At 45.0% G+C, this 19,678-nt stretch overlaps 1 protein-coding gene across 1 annotated transcript in view; it reads right to left on the minus strand.

Annotated features, from left to right (window-relative positions):
- LOC125745803 (multiple epidermal growth factor-like domains protein 9) overlaps window positions 1-19,678 on the minus strand; it is a 46,792-nt gene that overhangs the window by 20,228 nt on the left and 6,886 nt on the right. The window contains exon 2 of the mRNA XM_049019017.1: window positions 10,066-10,267. Within this exon, the coding sequence (XP_048874974.1) occupies window positions 10,066-10,267 (202 nt within the window). The remainder of the gene's footprint in view (window positions 1-10,065; window positions 10,268-19,678) is intronic.

The raw sequence follows: 19,678 nt of genomic DNA on the forward strand, positions 1-19,678 counted from the left end.
CACCCCAGCCACGATGCTCTCCCCCCACCGACGATCTCTCCTGTCCTCATTTCTTCCACCCAACGCCTCAGAGCAGCGTTTCCGTGGTGCTCGTGGCTCCCGTTGCCTAGCAACGGATCTCCCATCATATTGCAAATGCAGCCTAGCCCTCGATTCAGGAACCTCCCCCGTGGATCCTGTCACCCTAGGAGATGGAACAAAAGTACATATCCGAATGCCATCTCATTCCGACAGCGCCTGAATTGCCGTGCACTCTCGTTTTGGCTGTGACGACCAGAAGCAGCACGTTCTCTCCAACCGACACACCTTATCCCCCCTCCCCAGCGTCGCTAAGGTCACCTCGGACAATCCGGCAACCAAACAGATGAACACTTGATAATCCAAGTGGCCAGCCTTCACAGTGCTCCCCATACAGACTGGCTGGAAAATATTCCACTCTATACACCTGTGCATCTTGGCACCAACATTACTGCTTAAGCTTCAACCTACCAGCCTCCTGCCATTCAATGGCTATACATGTCTCTGAAAAGATCTACGCTGATACACAATTCAAAGGTACAACAGCAGAACCTATAACAGCAGCATGATAGTATGGTATGACGATAAACATGCACTTGACTTGGCACCAGGAGATTTTAACTTCCAATTTCCAGCCTATTCCTCAATCACCTGCATCACCATCATGGGCATGACTTATACTGTACCTAAAGATTGTAGATTAAGTGTCCCTATCCTGAGCTTCATTACCAAGTGACCCAAGTTTGTCTCCTCTGGTGCCCCCCAATGGAGTGGAGGTGCACTGGCATGCATAAGGATTTCACTCGTGCGGTGTTCCCCTAAAATCACTCACTTTTCATGCCGCCGGCCAATTACCCCGAGAATACAATCCAATGGAATCTGGGCCAGAGGTCAACAGAAACAAATATACATCTACTGGCATGGAGTAGAGTTTGTGTGTGTATGACATGGGGGGGAGATGGATTGTGGTTGAACTCTGGAGAGGCCTGGTGGGGAAAAGGGGTGGGGGATGGGGGACTTCTCACATGCTCTCAGTGATTCTCAAAAAAAGAGCCGGGGAAAGCAGAAAATAAGCAGAGCCAGCGCTATTAGGCTAACAGTGGTGTATTTATGGAGCAGACATGCTAAATGCAGTGGGGCCTGCTTCTCCGCACCCCCATCCCCAGACATGGGGGGGCAGCGTCTTCCAGGGCGGAGGCTCATTAATGTTTCATTCACCCGCCGTTAGTCTCCAGTGCTTGTTAATACAAGAACGGCCGGCCAGGTGAAAAGAACATAGTCAACCCGTCTTTAATCAAAATCCTGCACGGATCATTTGTAGGCGGCATAGCAGCTGGAGGTGTGAAGCAGGTCAGGCTTACAGAGGAAGAGTGACTTCCCTTAAGTGTGAAAAGAGCCCAGAGCTGTTAGCAGAAACCAGAAGAGAAGGACCGGAGGCCAGAACGTTCCAAGCCAGGAGATCCCCGAATCACCGAGCCCGTCAGACCCCCCCAACCCCAGAATACACTGGGACACCAGCTTCACCAAGCCCAGAGACCCCCCCCCCAGCCAATCAGCCAGAAGGCGACGTGCCCCTTATGCAAAGGGGCTCAGTGTTAGTGTGGCTGTGGTCCAAAATCTCTGTGACTCCACAAAATGGTCATAAGAAGGAGATAAAGCCAAGGGCAGAACGGCAAAACGCGTACACAAACACTGACACACACACACACACACACACACACAAGGCAGGGTGTTTCCACTCATGTCAAAACGAACACATGGCCCAGACGCAAACTGGTAAAACTGGAGGAGCAGGTCTTGACCAGCATGGGGGGCCCTTGTACTGGAGGAGTCAGTGCTCCCCATTGGGCTGGTCATAGATCGGAGACTATGTTCGTGTGCGAGAATCAAAATAGATAGTTTAAATAATGTTTTAGCCAAAGGGACGTCCTCAGATGTGTGTGTATATCAAGCCTCATGTTAGGTCCAAACCAAACTGACCACCTGCTTTAAGAATCAGATTCTCAATTAATTGCAAATGGAGAGAGGACAAACCCAGGGGATGGTTTACAGAAGATAAGGGAGGTACTAAGTACGATAGACAGATGCTGAACCACCGCAGGCATGTCCACAGCATCCTCCTGCCTTAAGCGTAACAGACCGGAGCCTCCAGGGTCCTACAAACATGGTGCAGTACCTTGCTCTACCTCCCAAGTTTGCAGCAAGCAAGGAGCAGTATCATTGATATGGTGGAAATCACATACACTACATTATGTGGTTAAAGTCAGACGCATGTTTATAGGAATAGTTTATGAAGGGGTAATCTGGGCTGTACTTTGTAGAGTGAACTTCAGCACCACCAGTCGATGGCAACCACCATCATCCTAGGCTTAGGCCTGTCGCGATAAATGATAAATCAATTAATTGCATGATAATTAAAAAGGGGTTGATCATTTTTCCGGCTGCAATAATTTTTATTTGCATGCTTGTTTGTTTTCCTTTTGTCTCTCTCTACCAAATGGGAATATTGGCTCTTTTCAGCAAACCGGCCCATTTGGCTCAGCTCACCTAGAAGCGCCAGCTCTTTCGGCTCCTAAACAGCTCTTTTAAAAACCCCGCCCCTCTCTTCAATTAACCTGATGCTGATTAGCGTGACCTGATTTGAGCTTGTTAAAAAATAAGACGCCGTCTCGTGAGCGGGCTTTTTCGGAAGACAACGTGTTCCGGCCACTGTCGTCCGTAATGTTTAGGCAGCTCAAAAACCCGGACAATTCTATAAACATTAATAAAAAGCACTTGCTTTTATTCATATGGAGTGTTTTGTTGTTAATTAGCACTTTAAGTCTAATGTTTAATATTTTAAGGGTGATTTTGTTTACAGAGACTTCATAATCCATTTTATTTATTGTTCTTGGTTGTTTTGTTTATTTATTTTGGATATTTAAAATGTCTTCCAGTCCCAGTGTTAAATGTTCTTTAGAACTTCTTTAGAAGTTTATTGATCGTTGAAAGGGAGTACTTGCATTAATATGCCATTATTATTACATCAGTTGAAAATGGTCTCACAATGGCAATATTATTGTTTATCGCAATAATTCATGGGACAATTAACCGTCCAGCAAAATTTGTTATCGTGACAGGCCTACCTAGGCTGTAATTACATCTCGACATCTGTTGGGTTTAACCCAAACTGCACAGCATCATGGGTGGAGCAGAAATTCCAAGGGCTTCCACACTTCCTCCAGCACAAAGGCACCACCAGTCACATATGGACTCCCCAAACCGCAAAGTCATGTTTCTAACGCTCCACACTTACTGTTGAAATGCTGCAGGAAATGGCCAAGTCTACCTACTAACAGCTTACAGGTCTTGAAGAGGGCTTCACCCAGAGCTTCTCCCTCCTTATATTGATATTCTTGCAAATCATGCTGGGAAAATTCACCTCCCGCTAAAGTTTGATGGTTCCCAGGACAGTACCCTGCAGGTACCCACAGAGATGCCACACAGACATGTGGAATCTGTTGACATTAACAATGGCTCTCCAATACAGCAGCACTTTAAAGGTCACAGGTAGAGTAAGCTTGATCTTTGCAGCTATTTTATTCCCTGCTGCGTCAATATCAGCTGATGACACCAGAAGATCTCCAAGCTCTGCAGTGAATCTCACCTCTACATGCCCATTGGAGAGGAAAGAATAAGTGATTCCCCAATAGACTAATATTTATTAACAACCGTGTCATGTGAATGACCAGGAGGCACCAATCTCTGCTGATAATGCAAGTCACATGGGCATTACAGGGTATCTGTGAGCCAGTTCAAATTCTTACAGAATACTGCCTTTAGAATCGCATGAAATCCATTCAGGGTTTGGGGGGGGGGGGGGGGGGGGGCAAGGAGGACTACTCAAACATTTACAAATACTAATATGAATGGAATATGTTCAGATCTCTGCAAAATGTCTTCCAAAGTGGCAGAGTAATGTCACTGTAAATTCACACCCATCTTAGGAAAGAATTCCTAGTGCTGAGTCACAGACCCCCCCCCCCCATCTCTGATGCCTAATGTATAATGTGCTGATCTGGTTTTCAATGACACCCAACAGCATTGCAGCAATCGGATTTTCGCATCCTCCAGAGATATATCAGTTTACAACACACTGGTCGATATTATCACAAGGGTCTCCTGTATAACACCCCCTCCAATCAGATGGGGTGGGCGGGGAGCTCTGGCCTAATTTGCATAAGCCACTGGGATCCCCACCAGATGGGCACAAGAGGGTCTGGGAGGTGAATATGGCTCAGTTCATCAAACCAAAGACTTTGGCTACATGCAGTGCTCTCGCTGAGCTGACTTTACGTACAGCCCTACTGATCTGAAGCAGGGACGGATTACGGACCGGGCCAGCGGGGCCGCTGCCCAGGGGCCCTTGGGGTGCAGGGGGCCCGTGGGGCCCCTAGCCCAAAACAATTTGCAATGCTTATCAACAATGTATTTTCGTTTGTCTTATTTTAGAGGGCCTGCATTCTTTGATCCTCTGCCTACAAGGGCCCCTGACCCTATAGGGAGGGCGTTTGGCTGCCAAGGGCCCTTGAATTGTGGTGGTTGTGGTGGTGGGGGGCCCTCGCGAATGTTTTGCCCAGGGGCCCACACAACCCATAATCCGTCCCTGATCTGAAGGCATAAGAGGCCCAATAAATACATGAATCTGAGGACCAGGAGATGTGGTCATGCTATACCATGCATGGAGAATGTCACCCATCTCTGCCGCTCGCTTCTCATACTTTATGTCATCATAGGCGCTTCCCTGCGATTCCAGTCATTACATGCCATTCATTCGTAAGGTAGATGTAATGTGATAATGCACTATAAAAAAATTAATTTGTTGTTGTTGATTCAAATGGCCTTAAATTTACCCAAGCCAAAATTAGGACTGTTTAATATGACAAAAATCTCATATACCAATATAAGTAATCCCATAACACGAAAATAATGTATATCATGGATGTGCCTCATATTTATGGATTTTTTCCTGAGATCAACTGTGGAAGGAGTTGGACAAAAATGTGCAAATAAACGACAGCAAGGTCGCGTTCCACAAATATGCAAAATCCATTTCAGGTGTACAAATCACTCATTTTTGTGGATATGATTTTACACAACAGAAAAAAATACATATTTGTGGATAGTGATGTATTTGTGATTGTTTTATCCTGAAGATCAGTATATGGAGTCCCTAAAAGGTCTGGGTGGAAAAATATTTTGTGAAAAAGTACCCTCTCAATAGTTTTTCGTTCCCTTGCAATACACTTTTCCTTTACTAATAACTGTGCCATGTCCATTTAACCCCACAATACTTACCGTTACAAGTAATAACTGTACTGCGTCCATTTAAAGTACATTTAAAAGTAAACGTAGAATTAACGGACTAAAGTATAAACCAAAACCATGCACAATTGAATTTAAATAAAGTTAAATTTTCCTTAAGCATTAAACTATGGGGCACAATGGACAATTCATACATTCATTTTTTTCTTTTACATATTTATTAGTAATTACACTGCGTCTATTCACCATCAGTGACTAAGAAAGACAGCTGGGCTATTGAAGGTGAAACGCAAGCAGAAACATTTAAATATTAATTAAAATTCACCAATAAAGAAATCTGGAAAACCAAGGGGTCTTGCTTTTGCTGAAAGATATTACAGTCGGAAAACTGAATATAAAACTAACTTAACCACGGTGTCATAGTTAAGGTTTAAGCCCGAACCCACTTTCGGGAATACCCTCCTGATATTATCCCTTGATGATGTATGTGGGGAGCTTTACGTGCAGTTTTCCGGCTGTAATATCTTGTAATTTAATGCTTAAAGCAGACTTTACAAGACATGTCTGTATTACTTTATCCATGCTATCATGTTTCAACAAATTTATAGCAACTGAGCAAGTGTAGTGGGATCGCAAAACTATTGCGAATGAACACAAAACAATTAAAATATTTTCCCACCCAGACCTCCTAGGGGCTCCATAGTGGTATGAACTGGACAAAAATCAGCAAATCAAAAGGAGGGAAGTCACAAATAACATGATCCACAAATCAGCTAAAAACATGTCTCACATGCATGAATTGATCAATCAGTATTTTTGTGGATTTGATGTTATACAACACAAATTAAAAAGCACATACAGTGAGGGAAATAAGTATTTGACCCCTTGCTGAATTCTTAAGTTGACCTATTAATAAAGAACTGAGAAGTCTGTAATTTCACTGATATGTTTATTTAAACAGCAAAAGATAGATTAACAAAACAAGCAAGTAAAAATCATTATGTAACAGTTGCCAACCAATTTGTCATTTATCTAGGGAAATAAGTATTTGATCCCTTAGAACACATACTTTAGTACTTGGCGGAATAACCATTGTTTGCAAGCACAGCTGTCTGACGTTTCTTGTAGTTGGTCACCAGGATTGCATGCAGATCATCAGGAATTTTCATTCACTCCTCTTTGCAGACCTCCTTCAAATTTTTAAGGTTTTTAGGCTGTAACTTGGATAGATGAAGCTTGAGTTCCCTCCATAGGCTTCTATGGGATTAAAGTCGGGTAGGGCCCCCCATGACCATAATGTGTTGCTTCTTGAATCACTTCTTTGCTGCCTTATCCGTATGCCTAGGGTGGTTGTCTTACTGGAAGACCCACCTGCTGAAGGGGTGGGCTGAAGGGAGGAGGTTCTCATCCAAGATTTTACAGTACATGGCCCCATCCATCTTTCCTTCGATGCGGTGCAGCCGTCCTATACCTTTGGCAGAAAAACACCCCCAAAGCATAATGCTTCCACCTCCGTGTTTGACAGTACCCATGGTTTTCCTAGTCAGCATTCTTTTTCCTCCAAACACAGCAAGTAGAGTTGATGCCAAACAGCTCGATTGTGGTCTCATCTGACCACATAACATTCTTTCAAGCCTCATTGGAATTATTCAGGTGTTCACTGGCATACTTCAGACGGGCCTGAACATGGGCCCTCTTGAGCAGGGGTACTTTGCGAGCACTGCAGGATTTCAAACCGTAACGGCATGATGTGTTACTGATGGTTTTCTTGGTGACTGTGGTCCCTGCTGCTTTGGGATCATCAACGAGCTCCTCCCATTGATATCTGGGATTAGCCCTCACCATTCTTAAGATCAGTGATGCTGCATGAGATAAAATCTTCCTTGGGGTCCCAGACCGAGGGAGACTGACAGTTATTTTGTCTTTCTTCCATTTGCGAATATTTCCACCAACAGTTGTCACTTCCTCACCAGGTGTTTGCTGATGGTAATGCAGCCAATTCCACCTTTGTGAAGGTCAACAATCTTTTCTCCGATGTACTTAGACGTCTCTTTGGTATTTCCCAGAGTGATAAGGTTGAAGACATAGACAGGTTAGTGACCCAAGAATACTATTTAACAAATGGGTGCCATTAAATGACAATGATGGCTTGGTATCTGTTAATACTTAATTAAGTATTACTTGTGTTGTGTTAGTGCACATGTACTTAACCTAATTTCTTGCTGGCTTGGAGGGGATCAAATACTTATTTCCCTATATAAATGACAAATTGGTTTGTGGCTGTCACATAATGATTTTTTTTGCTTGTTTTGTTAATTATCTATCTTTTCCTGTTTAAATAAACATACCAGTGAAATTACAGACTTCTCAGTTCTTTATTAATGGGTCAACTTAAGAATTCAGCAAGGGGTAAAATACTTATTTCCCTCACTGTATTTGTGGATGGTTAAAATTTTGTGGATCTTGGTACACATTTTTAGATTAATATTTATAGCCCACCGAAGACAAAGTCCAATAAAAGCCTCCATACCAGTGCCACATCCCATGTGGTAGCATTTTATCTTGTGAACCGTCATCCAAATGATGACAAAATTATGCCATAAACAGTGTATTTTGCGACACCACAAAATAAATGAGAGCATAATATGAAACGAAAGATGTTTTTATTTTCCTATATAATCATCATATCGCATTGTTGCTAAGCGAATGCTGTATTTCCACTGAGGAACTGCGCTCCGTTGAGACGTAAACCTAAAGCAGTCATGTGCTGGCTCCCTGTCAAGTTGCTAACTCTCGACTAGCAGATCACAAGACACGGTCAAGTCTACCAGCAAATTACTTCTAGGTCTTGAAGAAGCCTTGACCCAGACCTTCTCTGCCCTTACACTGACATTCTTGCAAATCATGCTGAAAAAATTAAGCTTTTAGATTCTGATGGTTCCCGGGATAGCAACCTGCGGGTACCAAAGGAAACGCCACACTGACACATGTAATCACACCACTCTGGTCTAGTTAGATGCTGTAGTATGAGCAAACAGGTGGTGCTATCCAGCTCTACACAGAGGGTTAAGGGGGTGAACAGCATGAATTACAAGCAGTAAGAAAATGAAGATGTGGGACACCAGTGAAGAAATGACTGAAAAAGGGAAACTGTTTGCAGCCAGCTTTCTAACCAGCTACATTCTTCAGGGAAAGCGACACGTAAAAAATACTACCGCTATTTTAAATGAGTACGCAAACTGCCTCTTTCCCTCCTGCTGTCCCGTCCAGCCCCAAAGAGACACACTTTGATATTCTTGATATTTTCACTGCTTATGACAATGAAGCTCCAAAGGAAGTGACACTTGGGCCCACAGGGGGCTGGTTCAGCTGCCCGACCTGCTTCCAGCCGCAGTATCAGAACAGAACCTGCAGATCAGCAGCAGAGGTCAGGAACAGAGCCTGACTCTCCAAAAAACAGGGCGACACAACCGCACACGCTGCCAACATGGCTCTTCAGAGAGGACAGCTCTCAGGAGAAAACAAAATGTACATTCTTCTATTTTCCCCACTGCCGTTTCTGTGTCTGGGCCTGGATGTCATCAGCAGATGGCCTAAGAGGAACAAGATGATTCACTCCTGGTGGTGCATGCAGGCAAAACACATGAATAAAGTACCAGAGGTAGTTATTCTAGGGCAGAGGTCACCAACATGGTGCCCGTGGGCACCAGGATGCCCCCAAGGACCACATGAGTCGCCCGCGGACCTATTCTAAAAATAGCACAACTCACCAGTGAGTCTAAAATTTAATTTTATCCTGTTGCTATTCTTCTTTATTCTTTGCATTTATATAGATTTGAAAATGACAATATCTAAAAAAAACATTTAAAACATGTTTATTATACATGAAGTTTAGATAAGTTTAGGAGGGTGTTTCAAACTGGTAGCCCTTCGTATGGCTCAGTACCCGTGACGTAGTTTCAAAAAGGTTGGTGACCCCTGTTCTAGGGGTTTGTGTAAAATGGAGCACTCTGCAAGCAAGACATGTCACAGCCAGAGGAGCAAGCGGAACCCAGAATTCAGCAGCTCTTCCAGGCTAGAGTGTTCAGTGACTCCTCCCCCGCCCCCAACCACAAACACACACCAGATAAGCTGGCCATAAATTCACAACGATTACAAGACTTCCTGGGGAGAGAGGGGGTTTGAGGGCTTACACCTGTTTCTTTTAAAATGCAATGCAATAGCGGGAAAAATACCACAAATATTTATGCTTTTACCCCCTGCACAGAGGTTTCAAACTAGTGACATCACAGTCTGGCTGGTACAAATGCGCCTGAAGTCAAGGAACAGACCCGACTCTATTCTCCAAAAAGGAAAGAGCCAAGGTATGATATTTCTGTGCCTATAGCAGGAGACATAGTGGTTAATGAGTCCCATATGCTCAGTTCGGCCCCAAAACTATTGTGTAAGTGCACACGTATACAGGATTGAACAATTGTTTTGCAGAGAGATGCATATCCTAATGGTTACTGGTTCTAGTTATCCTTTAGCAAACTATTCAGCTTGAACTACAGCATCAAGCACTCATCTGTACAGCAAAAACATTGAAGTATATTCGTGTTTACAGCCTGAAATATAAACAGATCACACTGACATGCAGGAAAGCTCCAGGTTTGTTAGTGTACTAATAACTTGTATTTCTTCAGTAAAATGCATTGAAGCTTGTGCATTAAGGATCCCCTTGGGGTCAGAGGGCATCCTCACCTGTCACACCGGTGGTCCACGGCACCGAAGGAGTCACACGCACAGGGTAGGCAGCCCGTGGAGCCGTTGTTGAAGTGGCCATCCTCACACACGTCACACTGGGTCCCGGAGTACCCTGGCAGACAGGCGCACTGACCCGTGTCCCGGTCACAATCATCTGGGTCTAGAGCCCCCTCACCACTGCAGTTACAGGGGACCTCAGCTAGGGAGGGAAGGGAGGGAGGGAAAGAAAGAGATGGAGTGAGTAACCTGGGGGTAGACGAGTAGGCAGGATAGGGATGAAGGAATTAAGGAGCTAGCCTTCGATTTAGGATCAAATTCCAAAGGGACACGCACTCAACAGCACAGCGCCTCCTGGGACTAGACCCCGTCTCTCCTCAACTACGGGTACATCTGGGTGGTATCAAGTTCACTGCCAGAGGCTTTGTTGTTTCACTTTCAGTGGTGGTGATCCTGTGTCAATTACCCTGGTAAATCCACACACGGAACTGTACACCCTGAGAGGCGGGCTGCCACATGCGAGAGGGCTCGTTAAATATCGAAGCGGGTGTTCCTGTCATCGCCACAGTGTGGAGGGGAGAGCTGATTTTCAATCACTGTGGAATGAGTCCCTCGTGAGCTAGCCTGTGTTTCCATCTAAAACTGGTACATGACATCAGCTGACCCTTGGAAGGGTAAAAAACAGCTTTTAAAACACCATCTCAGAGCAATAGAGGCAACCAGATAACAGCATAAAAGATCAGTTTCTTGGCCTAAAACTTCTCTCGGCCCCGCGGGACCCGGTTCCATCCACACCGCTTGACACGGCATGCATTTCCGTGGCATTTTAAAAGCAGGGACAAATCACACAGCAGCTGCCAGCACTGTTCCCAAGAGGAAACTGTAACACCCTGCTCTCTAACCCATGCCTTCCTCGGAACCTGCAGCATGCGGCCAGTCTGGACACAACTGGTCTGTCATGCCCTGGTACACACAGCTGTTCTGGAGAATGGACATAAAACAAATCAACATGCGTGTCAGAGGTTTCCAGATGTTAATTAAAGCTACTGTGCTAAACAGTCCCAGGGAACACGCAGTCAAGATTCTAATCAAAGAAGGTATTTGAAGCTTACCAAAAGGTGGAATGATCATTTACTATCAGTCAACCAACAAACATTGGGCACCTCTTGGGCACGTACTGAATTAAACCAAGCAGTGACTGACAGCAATAAATTTTTCAGTCTCATAAAGCCAATCGAGCTCCGTGCACATTTGGGATGACCAGGCTGACCCTCCTAGTTAAGACTCCCTTCTCCGTCTCACGGCTACATCTTGTGGCATCTTCGTTGGCTTTTATCAATCTTTGTTCATCCCACAGACCTCAACTGACCTCTGAAAGGATCTGGCCGTGGTGAATGACTCCTCTGGCACATTATTTAGGCTCTTCTAGGGATGGTAAGCGGGACATGGTGAGTATTTTTAACCTGCTGTCCACCCCCCTACATCGGGGAGATGGTACAACTCACACACATTCAGTAGTGACCTTGAGGACAGTCTGAGTACACAAACCAAGTGCTCTAAAAGGAAGTGTGCCCACCTCTGATTTTCTGACAGACAGTCATACCTGAGAGCAAACCGTGATGTAGGACAGAGAAGGGGGTAAGGAGATGGGGTAAAAGCACAGGGAGCAGATTTTGGTGGAAATAAGCTTTACTCTCATCCTCTGCACTGCCAAAGTCATTGCTTCATATCAGCTGGCATTTTCTCCCATCGTGTTATTTCATTGGAAATAAGAGTACTTGAAATAAAAGTACCTAATAAGAATTAGTCTGCACTTCACAGATGCAGATGACCAGGAACATACCATCAGCACCTCGCCTCCAGCTACGTCAGTGGATCTCACTGCTTGTTTTCCAGCTATCCCTACACACTGTGATTACCTGGATCAGGTGTGTTCAGTCAATCAGAAGCTGAAAGACAGCTGGGACTTGTGTGTGGGGCAGGGATAGCAGGAAAACAAGCAGGGCAGTGGGTCCCGAGGACTGAGTGTGAGAACCATTGAGCTACGCTGATGAGGGACTGCCGACACAGGCCGACAAAGCAGTTCTCCTGTTACACAGATCCACTTGTGCTGAGAGTTTAATCATGGCTAAACTTAAGATCTTTGCCCTTGTTAAAAGCAAACTCAGAGGTACAGAATCAGGCCATGTCAGGGGCGGGGGGTGACATTTAAACGGGTACATCCAGCCATGTGGCCAATTTTAATTCACTACCACCTGTCACCATGAGCTGACCTAGTCATATTTACGTCGAAGCACCCTGTAACATCCTTCCCAGGCTTTGACCGTGATGGACGCAAGTTGTGAGTCTATGCAGCACAAAAGCAGCATGGACAGGCGAGAATCTGTCTTCCTATTACCATAAGTCACACAAGTTTTATCTCAACCATCTGTTCTTTATCCAACAGTTAGTTTAGAGCGGCTTTTCCCCCTGCTGAGAATAAGTGGGGCTAACTTAACAAAAAACTAAAACCAGGATGAAATTACTGTTGTGCACATGAGTGACCAATTACACCCCACCTTTATTTTTTTTTACTTAATCACTTTATTTGAATGTGTTTCTTTTGATCATGCACATAGGTAATGGGCTGCCCATACTGGAGTTGGTGCAGCTTTCGTCACCTGTGCCAAGAGTAGTATGAAGTGTTAGCACAACATGAATGCGAGACAGAGCAACAAGGGTTGGCTGTATTGTCAGGGGTATTCCTGGCCAGTCTTCTGTGCTAGTTTGTCATGTCTGCTTCAGTTCACCAAGCACTCCGTGTCATCTTACTGGACCATGGATTGTCAATCTGAGAAACAAAAACTCATGGTGCAGCATTTCATTTAAGTTCAAAACCAGTGTATTAAAGTGGAAAAGACGTCATCCACTTTCCTTGATGTGGGCCGAGGAAGTGAAGCTTGATATGAAAAGGTTCACCTTCCTCAAAGAAGGTCCTGGTTTCCATGGGGGCAGCATGTCGAAAAGAGAACATGACAGCCGCAGTTTACAATTCTTCTGAATCTGTCAGATTTCTTCATAGTTCACTTGACCACACCTTGTGACCAACTGCATTTTGCCACAATAAACTATGTGTAACATTTTGCCAGGTTCTGCAGTGCACAAGATACATACAGAATAACACAACGTTGCCATGCAGCTCATGGATGAGAGTGTCAAAATATCCAGTGCTGAAGTTAAGTTTATACACTCGGTTGGAAGTGCAAAATCTTACAATAATGGATAAGTACAACCTTCCATTGAATAATAAACCACTTCTGGTTGCAAATCCAGCCCTCAACAGCCACACTGGCTGCTGCCAACCATGTGAGAGTATGGTAACCAGCTCAATGCAATTACTCAATTACCACACCTCTTTTCACTAGCAGCATTATATTTGTTGGATACCCGCGGGTTCAGAGTGGAGTCATCAAACATCACATCGTCTGCAAGTGAGAAAATCATCTATGCACAGGCAACAGCGGTAGATTTCAGGTGAATGCATGCACACATGTGGAATTGATACACGATGGAGCAAGAAATATGAAGAAAGATGAACCACAGTAAGGCTACATGGGTAGTTAGCCCAACTACAGTACTGTGCCTATCAGCTTGACCTCAACCGTTGGGTATCACCTTAGGTAACACCAAAGCCTGCCTGTATCAGGGCTGGGACTAGGTTTGACAAAGGCAGGGATTTCACACACATACTTTCCTGAAAAGACGTGCTTCCTTCCCTGACTGGGACATTCACAATCGCTTAGTTGATATCTCTGTCCTACCACACCCTCTGCACTATTCATAATACAGAAAGTCACTGAGGTTCCAAGTGAGGTCACTTTGTCAGCTAGGAGCTCTCAGCAGTCTGTGAATGGGGGTGAGGTGATGGCTAGCTGGAGGGGATGGCGATTTTGAAAGCAAATGACTCACAGCAGGCCGGACCTGCTTCAAGCACTGCATCCCAGAAACTCACCACTTCCCCCAGCCCAGACTGACACACCCAGACCTCATTCATGTAACCCTACACAGAAACCCTTTCTCATGCATTGGACAGAACTAGTTAGTCATTCCAACTTACAAAGCAAGCAGCAGGTCTGCCTACTTACGCTTACACTTCATGAGAAACAGAAAGGAACCAGCTATGTAAACAAACAGCTGGATTATAAATGGAGGAGAGACATTGACTCTTAAAATGCAATCACCATGATGAGTGGCAGAAAATTATTCTATTACCCTTGACCATCACGGATCACTGTTTCTTGCTAAATTACGTTCCCTCAGACTGTCTTGCAAACCCTGCATTGACAGATAATTGCCAGTTGATGATAGAAGTGAGGCAGGTTACTCTAGGACTAACCAACAGTAGTCATTGAGGAAAAAATCATATGATTTTCTGCCCTCTGACGCATCCTAGTGTGTGGTGCTTGCACATTCCTTGCATTCCCATACCATTTCCCCCAGCAGCATGTAGGACTAGAAAGTGTCACGTTAAACACTGGGAAGATCTGCAGGAGTCAGGTCAGGCCACAGCTGTGGCTAATACTGTGAAACCTCTGCAGATCGATTCTAATGGCACGAGTCTTTGGAGAGCAGGATTATTCTGCTCTTCCATTACATCCATTAGTCCACAAATACCCTGACTGAGGAAGGGGACAGGTACAGAGAGGCAGGCTCCACCAGGCTTTCTCTAGACTCAGGTGCTGTAGGGACTCCATTGAAGAAGACCTTAAGGTAGAAATGGGGATTGGGAGGCCCCCAAAGATGCCATTAGGAAAAGAGATAAAAGAAAAAATAAAATAATTAACATAATTATTGCATAATTCGGGACGGCATGGTGGTGCAGTGGCTAGCACTGTTGCCTCACACCTCTGGGACCCAGGTTTGGGTCTCCGCCTGGGTCACGTGTGTGGAGTTTGCATGTTCTCCCCATGTCGTCGTGGGGTTTCCTCCGGGTACTCCGGTTTCCCCCCCACAGTCCAAAAACATGCTGAGGCTAATTGGAGTTGCTAAATTGCCCGTAGGTGTGGATGTGTGCGTGAATGGTGTGTGAGTGTACCCTGCAATGGGCTGGCCCCCCATCCTGGGTTGTTCCCTGCCTCGTGTCCATTGCTTCCGGGATAGGCTCCGGACCCCCCCCTGACCCAGTAGGATAAGCAGTTTGGAAAATGGATGGATGGATGGATGGATTGCATAATTCGGGGCTGGCTGCAAGCTGCACATAGAACTCAATCTGAATGGAGCTGATTACAGGCATCACAAGTACAGAATGCTTAATGGTGGTCAACAGGTACAGTACATCATTTAGTGCCTGCTATCAGAAACTCACGTACAGCCTGTACAGTGACGGTCAATGATGAATTAGCTGGATGGGGTGGGCATCATAATCAGGCCTGTGGTCGGGGGCTGGGGACTGAACATCAGCTACTTTTTCAGATCTTTCATCTTCCCAGCCCACAACACTGGAGTAAAATGCCATTCTTCTTAAATGATTCACATTAAGAATTTTTGCAGTGTTGTGCAATCAACATTTTAAAACAATATCTCTCATAAATAAATATTTAAATCTCTTAGACAGGGATTTAAATGTTACCCTGCCCTTGAGAACAGCCCATGTGATTCAGTAAGTCAGCATTACTTTTACTGACTGTTGGATGTTTACTGTCACAGACACATACACGCTTGGCTTTATGTACTTGCACATACTGGCCAGTTAATTAACTCGACAGTGACTCAGTAAGGGACTGTTGGATTTTCCGGACTCCAGATTGTTTCTTGCTTCTGCTTTTCGGTACTAAGCACAATTCTAACCCCGCCTAAGGTCACAGGTGGGTAATCTGAAGCTGGGGGGGGGGGGGGGGGGGGGGGAGGGAAGAGACCAGCACAGGTTTCTGGGAGCAGAACCAGACAAGTCAACATAACGCCATCAGAGGTCACACTGTACTCAACATGTGGAAGGAGTGGGTGTGGTTGGCTATCCGCAAGGTGTCTCTTCATTGGCTGCAGGGACGGCGTCACACATCGACCAAATACACGCATCCCTGACTGTCCTGACGTGAACCCAGTGACTGTTTAAGCGGAACAACAAAATGAAAAAAAAAAACTAAAACTATTCAACCATCAGCCTTCAACCATCAGCTCCTTGGTCACAAATTTTATCACTTCACTTGTTCCCCCTTTCTAGGACGAGGAGGGCAAGTGCACTGAGAAGGGAGAAAACCCCAGCCTGCTGCTGGTTGGGGGCCGGCACAGTGCCATCCAATCTTGTCCCCACATATTGGTTGTCCGGGTAACCATGCCCTGGCTCAAGTGCTTGGTTGCTGAGTGTGTGCTGGCATCATAAGTGCTCACTCGAACAGTTGCCAATGGGACCCCCCCCCAAAACCCACCGGGTCAGAAGAGCAACAGGCTACCTTCAGGATTATTATGACTGTTTCAGGTGCTGTTTACAAATACGCTCAATTTGTTCATTATGTACACCTACTCATTAATGCAAACAGCAAATCACGTGACTGTTTGGTTAACCCTCTGGGGTTGAGTGCGTGCGTACTTTTTGCGTCTATTTCAGTTCATATCTCACTGAAATCTTAATGTAGAATAAAGGGTGGTCAGGTGTGAATGGCTCATGCATGCACATAAGAGCTCCTAGATATTCAATGGAAGGAGACCAGAAAGAGTGACATGAGTTAGCTTTTTCTTATTTATTTATCCAACTGAATGTTCATGTCATCTTCATGTAGCCAAGACTCTTGTGATCAGATATCTGGGATCAAAACAAACTGCCAGCATTGCTTACTATGTACTTTTACAATATTTCTGCAAGTGTTCCAAACTGTATTTTGCATTGTATATACTTTGAATTCAAATTATAAACTTAATACAAAATCTGACATATTTACAATATACATTAAAATAAAGATGAATGTAATGGCAAAACAAATATATAAGAAATAACTTGCCATGAATTAAATTTATGATATTTGAAGAAATGTGTGATCATGCCCCAGTCAGTGAAAGTGTGTTTCCTACCCCTAGATCCCAGAGGGTTAAGAATAAGAACATTTCATTGATTTTAAACGTGGTGTGACTGTTGGTACCAGATGTGGTGGTTCCAGCATCTCAGAAACAACCACCTTACTAGGATTTTCACACCACAGTGTCTAGACTTTACAGTGAACGCAGCATTGAGCAAAAAACCTCCGTTGAGGGCCTGTTATGCAGCTGAGAATACCGTGATAAACAGGGAGGTCAGAAGAGAATGGCAAGACTCATTAAAGCTAACAGGAAGGCCAGAAGTCTGGTGTGCAGAACACACAGCAGTTTAACACCAAAGGGGATCCTACCTGCTACACTACTACACAGGGGTACCTAAACTAAATTAAACTGTGCAACCAGCATGGGGGCTTAAAAAGAGCAACAAGGTATAACAATTTGAAGTTATTGAATTGTTACAACATGTCATTTTGGATAAAAGCACCATTGCGTAAATGTTACAGTGCTGGGGCAAGGATGAAACACGTAAAACAACCAAAGGGGAAGGGGAGAGGGAGAGACTAGCGGGGAGGGGAAAACCCCCCTCCACTGGCAGCATATATCAAATTCATATAGCAAATATCAAATTCCACAAACACAGTGAGAGGAATTGATACCAGTCCCACCCTGGAGAGGAGAAGGACCAGCACCCAGATGCTTGCAGCCTGCACCCTCCCCTCGCCTAAACGTAAACATTGTGTCTTCCCCTCCCCACTCTGACCAGCTTCTTACAGGTATCCATAAACACACCCCCCTGGCTCCACCCCTGGCCATACCTGACTGATGTTCCCTGTATGTGCTTGTATGCGTACAGTCAAACTTCCCTTATTCAGGCAGAATGGGACTGAGGGGTGCCCGTAAGTAAAAAAAAATGCCCGTAACTTAGAAATACATGAACAGTACAGTAAAACGTATATGTACATGTGTACACATGCAAATTACATGAGGTCAAGAGGCTGCTGGGATTGCTGCACTGTGAGGGAGTGGTGTAGACGCTGTGTGCACTTGTGTTGTGTTGTGCGCCTGTTGAAGCAGTTGACTGGAATTATTTGGAAGTATATTTGAGTGTTTCTGTGCCAGTACGGTTATGTAGGTGGTTGTCATTTCATTTTTTACTTTTTTTTTTCTTGGTCTGCATGAGTACTTGTCTGTCCTTGTTAATGTACAGTGTGAGTGTTATCAATAGCTGCGGGTATCGCGTGAACGGCATTTCTGTCCGCGTACCTTCGCTAAAACACCCGCAAGGTAATATTATCTAACGTCGGTAACATTAACTTGGAAAAGGACAGTTGCTCCTGAGCTTTGCTCCGTCGCCAGCCGAGGCCAGGAGGACATTTTCCACTTTTTTCCCGCTCGGGCAGTAGCCTGCTTTGATTTTGTGGTTTTTCGGCCTCTCTAGAGCAACTTAGCTTTAATTTAGCTAAACATGGTTCAACAGGAAGTTAGTCTCGGGTAGGTAATTGTTCATTTGGTTATTTTAAAAGTTTAATTTCTAAAGTTGTTATCTCTGACCCTATTGGGTACTTCAAAAAGTTCCATTTTAACACAAGTCTTTAGTGTTTTATTATATTAACTATATATTAATTATATCAAGTAAAAGTTAAATACGCTATATAAAAATACTGGGCTGGGAGTAAAGGATGGGGTCATAGTGAGTTAGTTAATTATGGGCCAGCTCAGTGCTGTGTTTGCAAGATGTTTGCCCTTCTGGAAGCTTGCGTCCAGTCGGACTTCATCTGCGATCGATGTAAGTCAGTGGACTCACTCATCGTCAAGGTTCAGGACCTCGAGGAGCAACTGGCTCTCATCCAACACAACAATGAGTTAAAGGAGAGAGCTAATATGCCTTTTAGGGAGACTGTGTGTACGTCACAAGGGGGGAGTATGATAAACAGGTAGGTCGAGAGCGCTGGGTGAACGTAGGTCGTAGATGTAGAACAGGGCGTACATAGTTCACAGAGGCAGCATCACCTGAAGTGACGGTGCCTAACTGCTTTCAGGTGCTTCCAGCTTTAGAGCCGGAAGACTGGGGAGGCAGGTGGGCCCTTGGGCAGCAAAAAGCCGTCTACCCCCAGGAGAAGGGAGGTTGTGGTAGTAGGGGATTCAGTTATTAGAGGTGTAGATAGTTATGTGTGCACCCATGATAGAGGGTCCCGTATGGAGTATTGCCTGCCTGGTGCCCAGGTAGGGGAACTTCCGAATTGTGTGGACAGGCTTTTGGCCCCAGCAGGAGTGGATCAGTGGTCATGGTGCATGTTGGCAACAATGACATAGGCAAGGGTAGGAGGGCTGTTCTGCAGGATAAATTTATAGAAGTCGCAGATAAGCTTAGAAGCAGAACATCCACGGTGGTATTCTCTGGAATACTTCCCGAGCCTCGTGCAAGCCAGGCTAAGTTAGCTAAGATAAGGAGATTAAATGCGTGGCTAAAAGGGAAAGAGGGGTTTAGGGTTATGGGGCACTGGAAGGCCTTCTGGAACAGGTGGGACCTGTTCAAGCCAGGCAAGTTGCATCTGAACCAGAGGGGAACCAGTGCGTTGGGGAGGCGTATGTATAGAGTAGTTGA

This window comes from Brienomyrus brachyistius, chromosome 7, assembly GCF_023856365.1.
Source record: "Brienomyrus brachyistius isolate T26 chromosome 7, BBRACH_0.4, whole genome shotgun sequence".
NCBI classification, from domain to species: Eukaryota; Metazoa; Chordata; class Actinopteri; order Osteoglossiformes; family Mormyridae; genus Brienomyrus; species Brienomyrus brachyistius.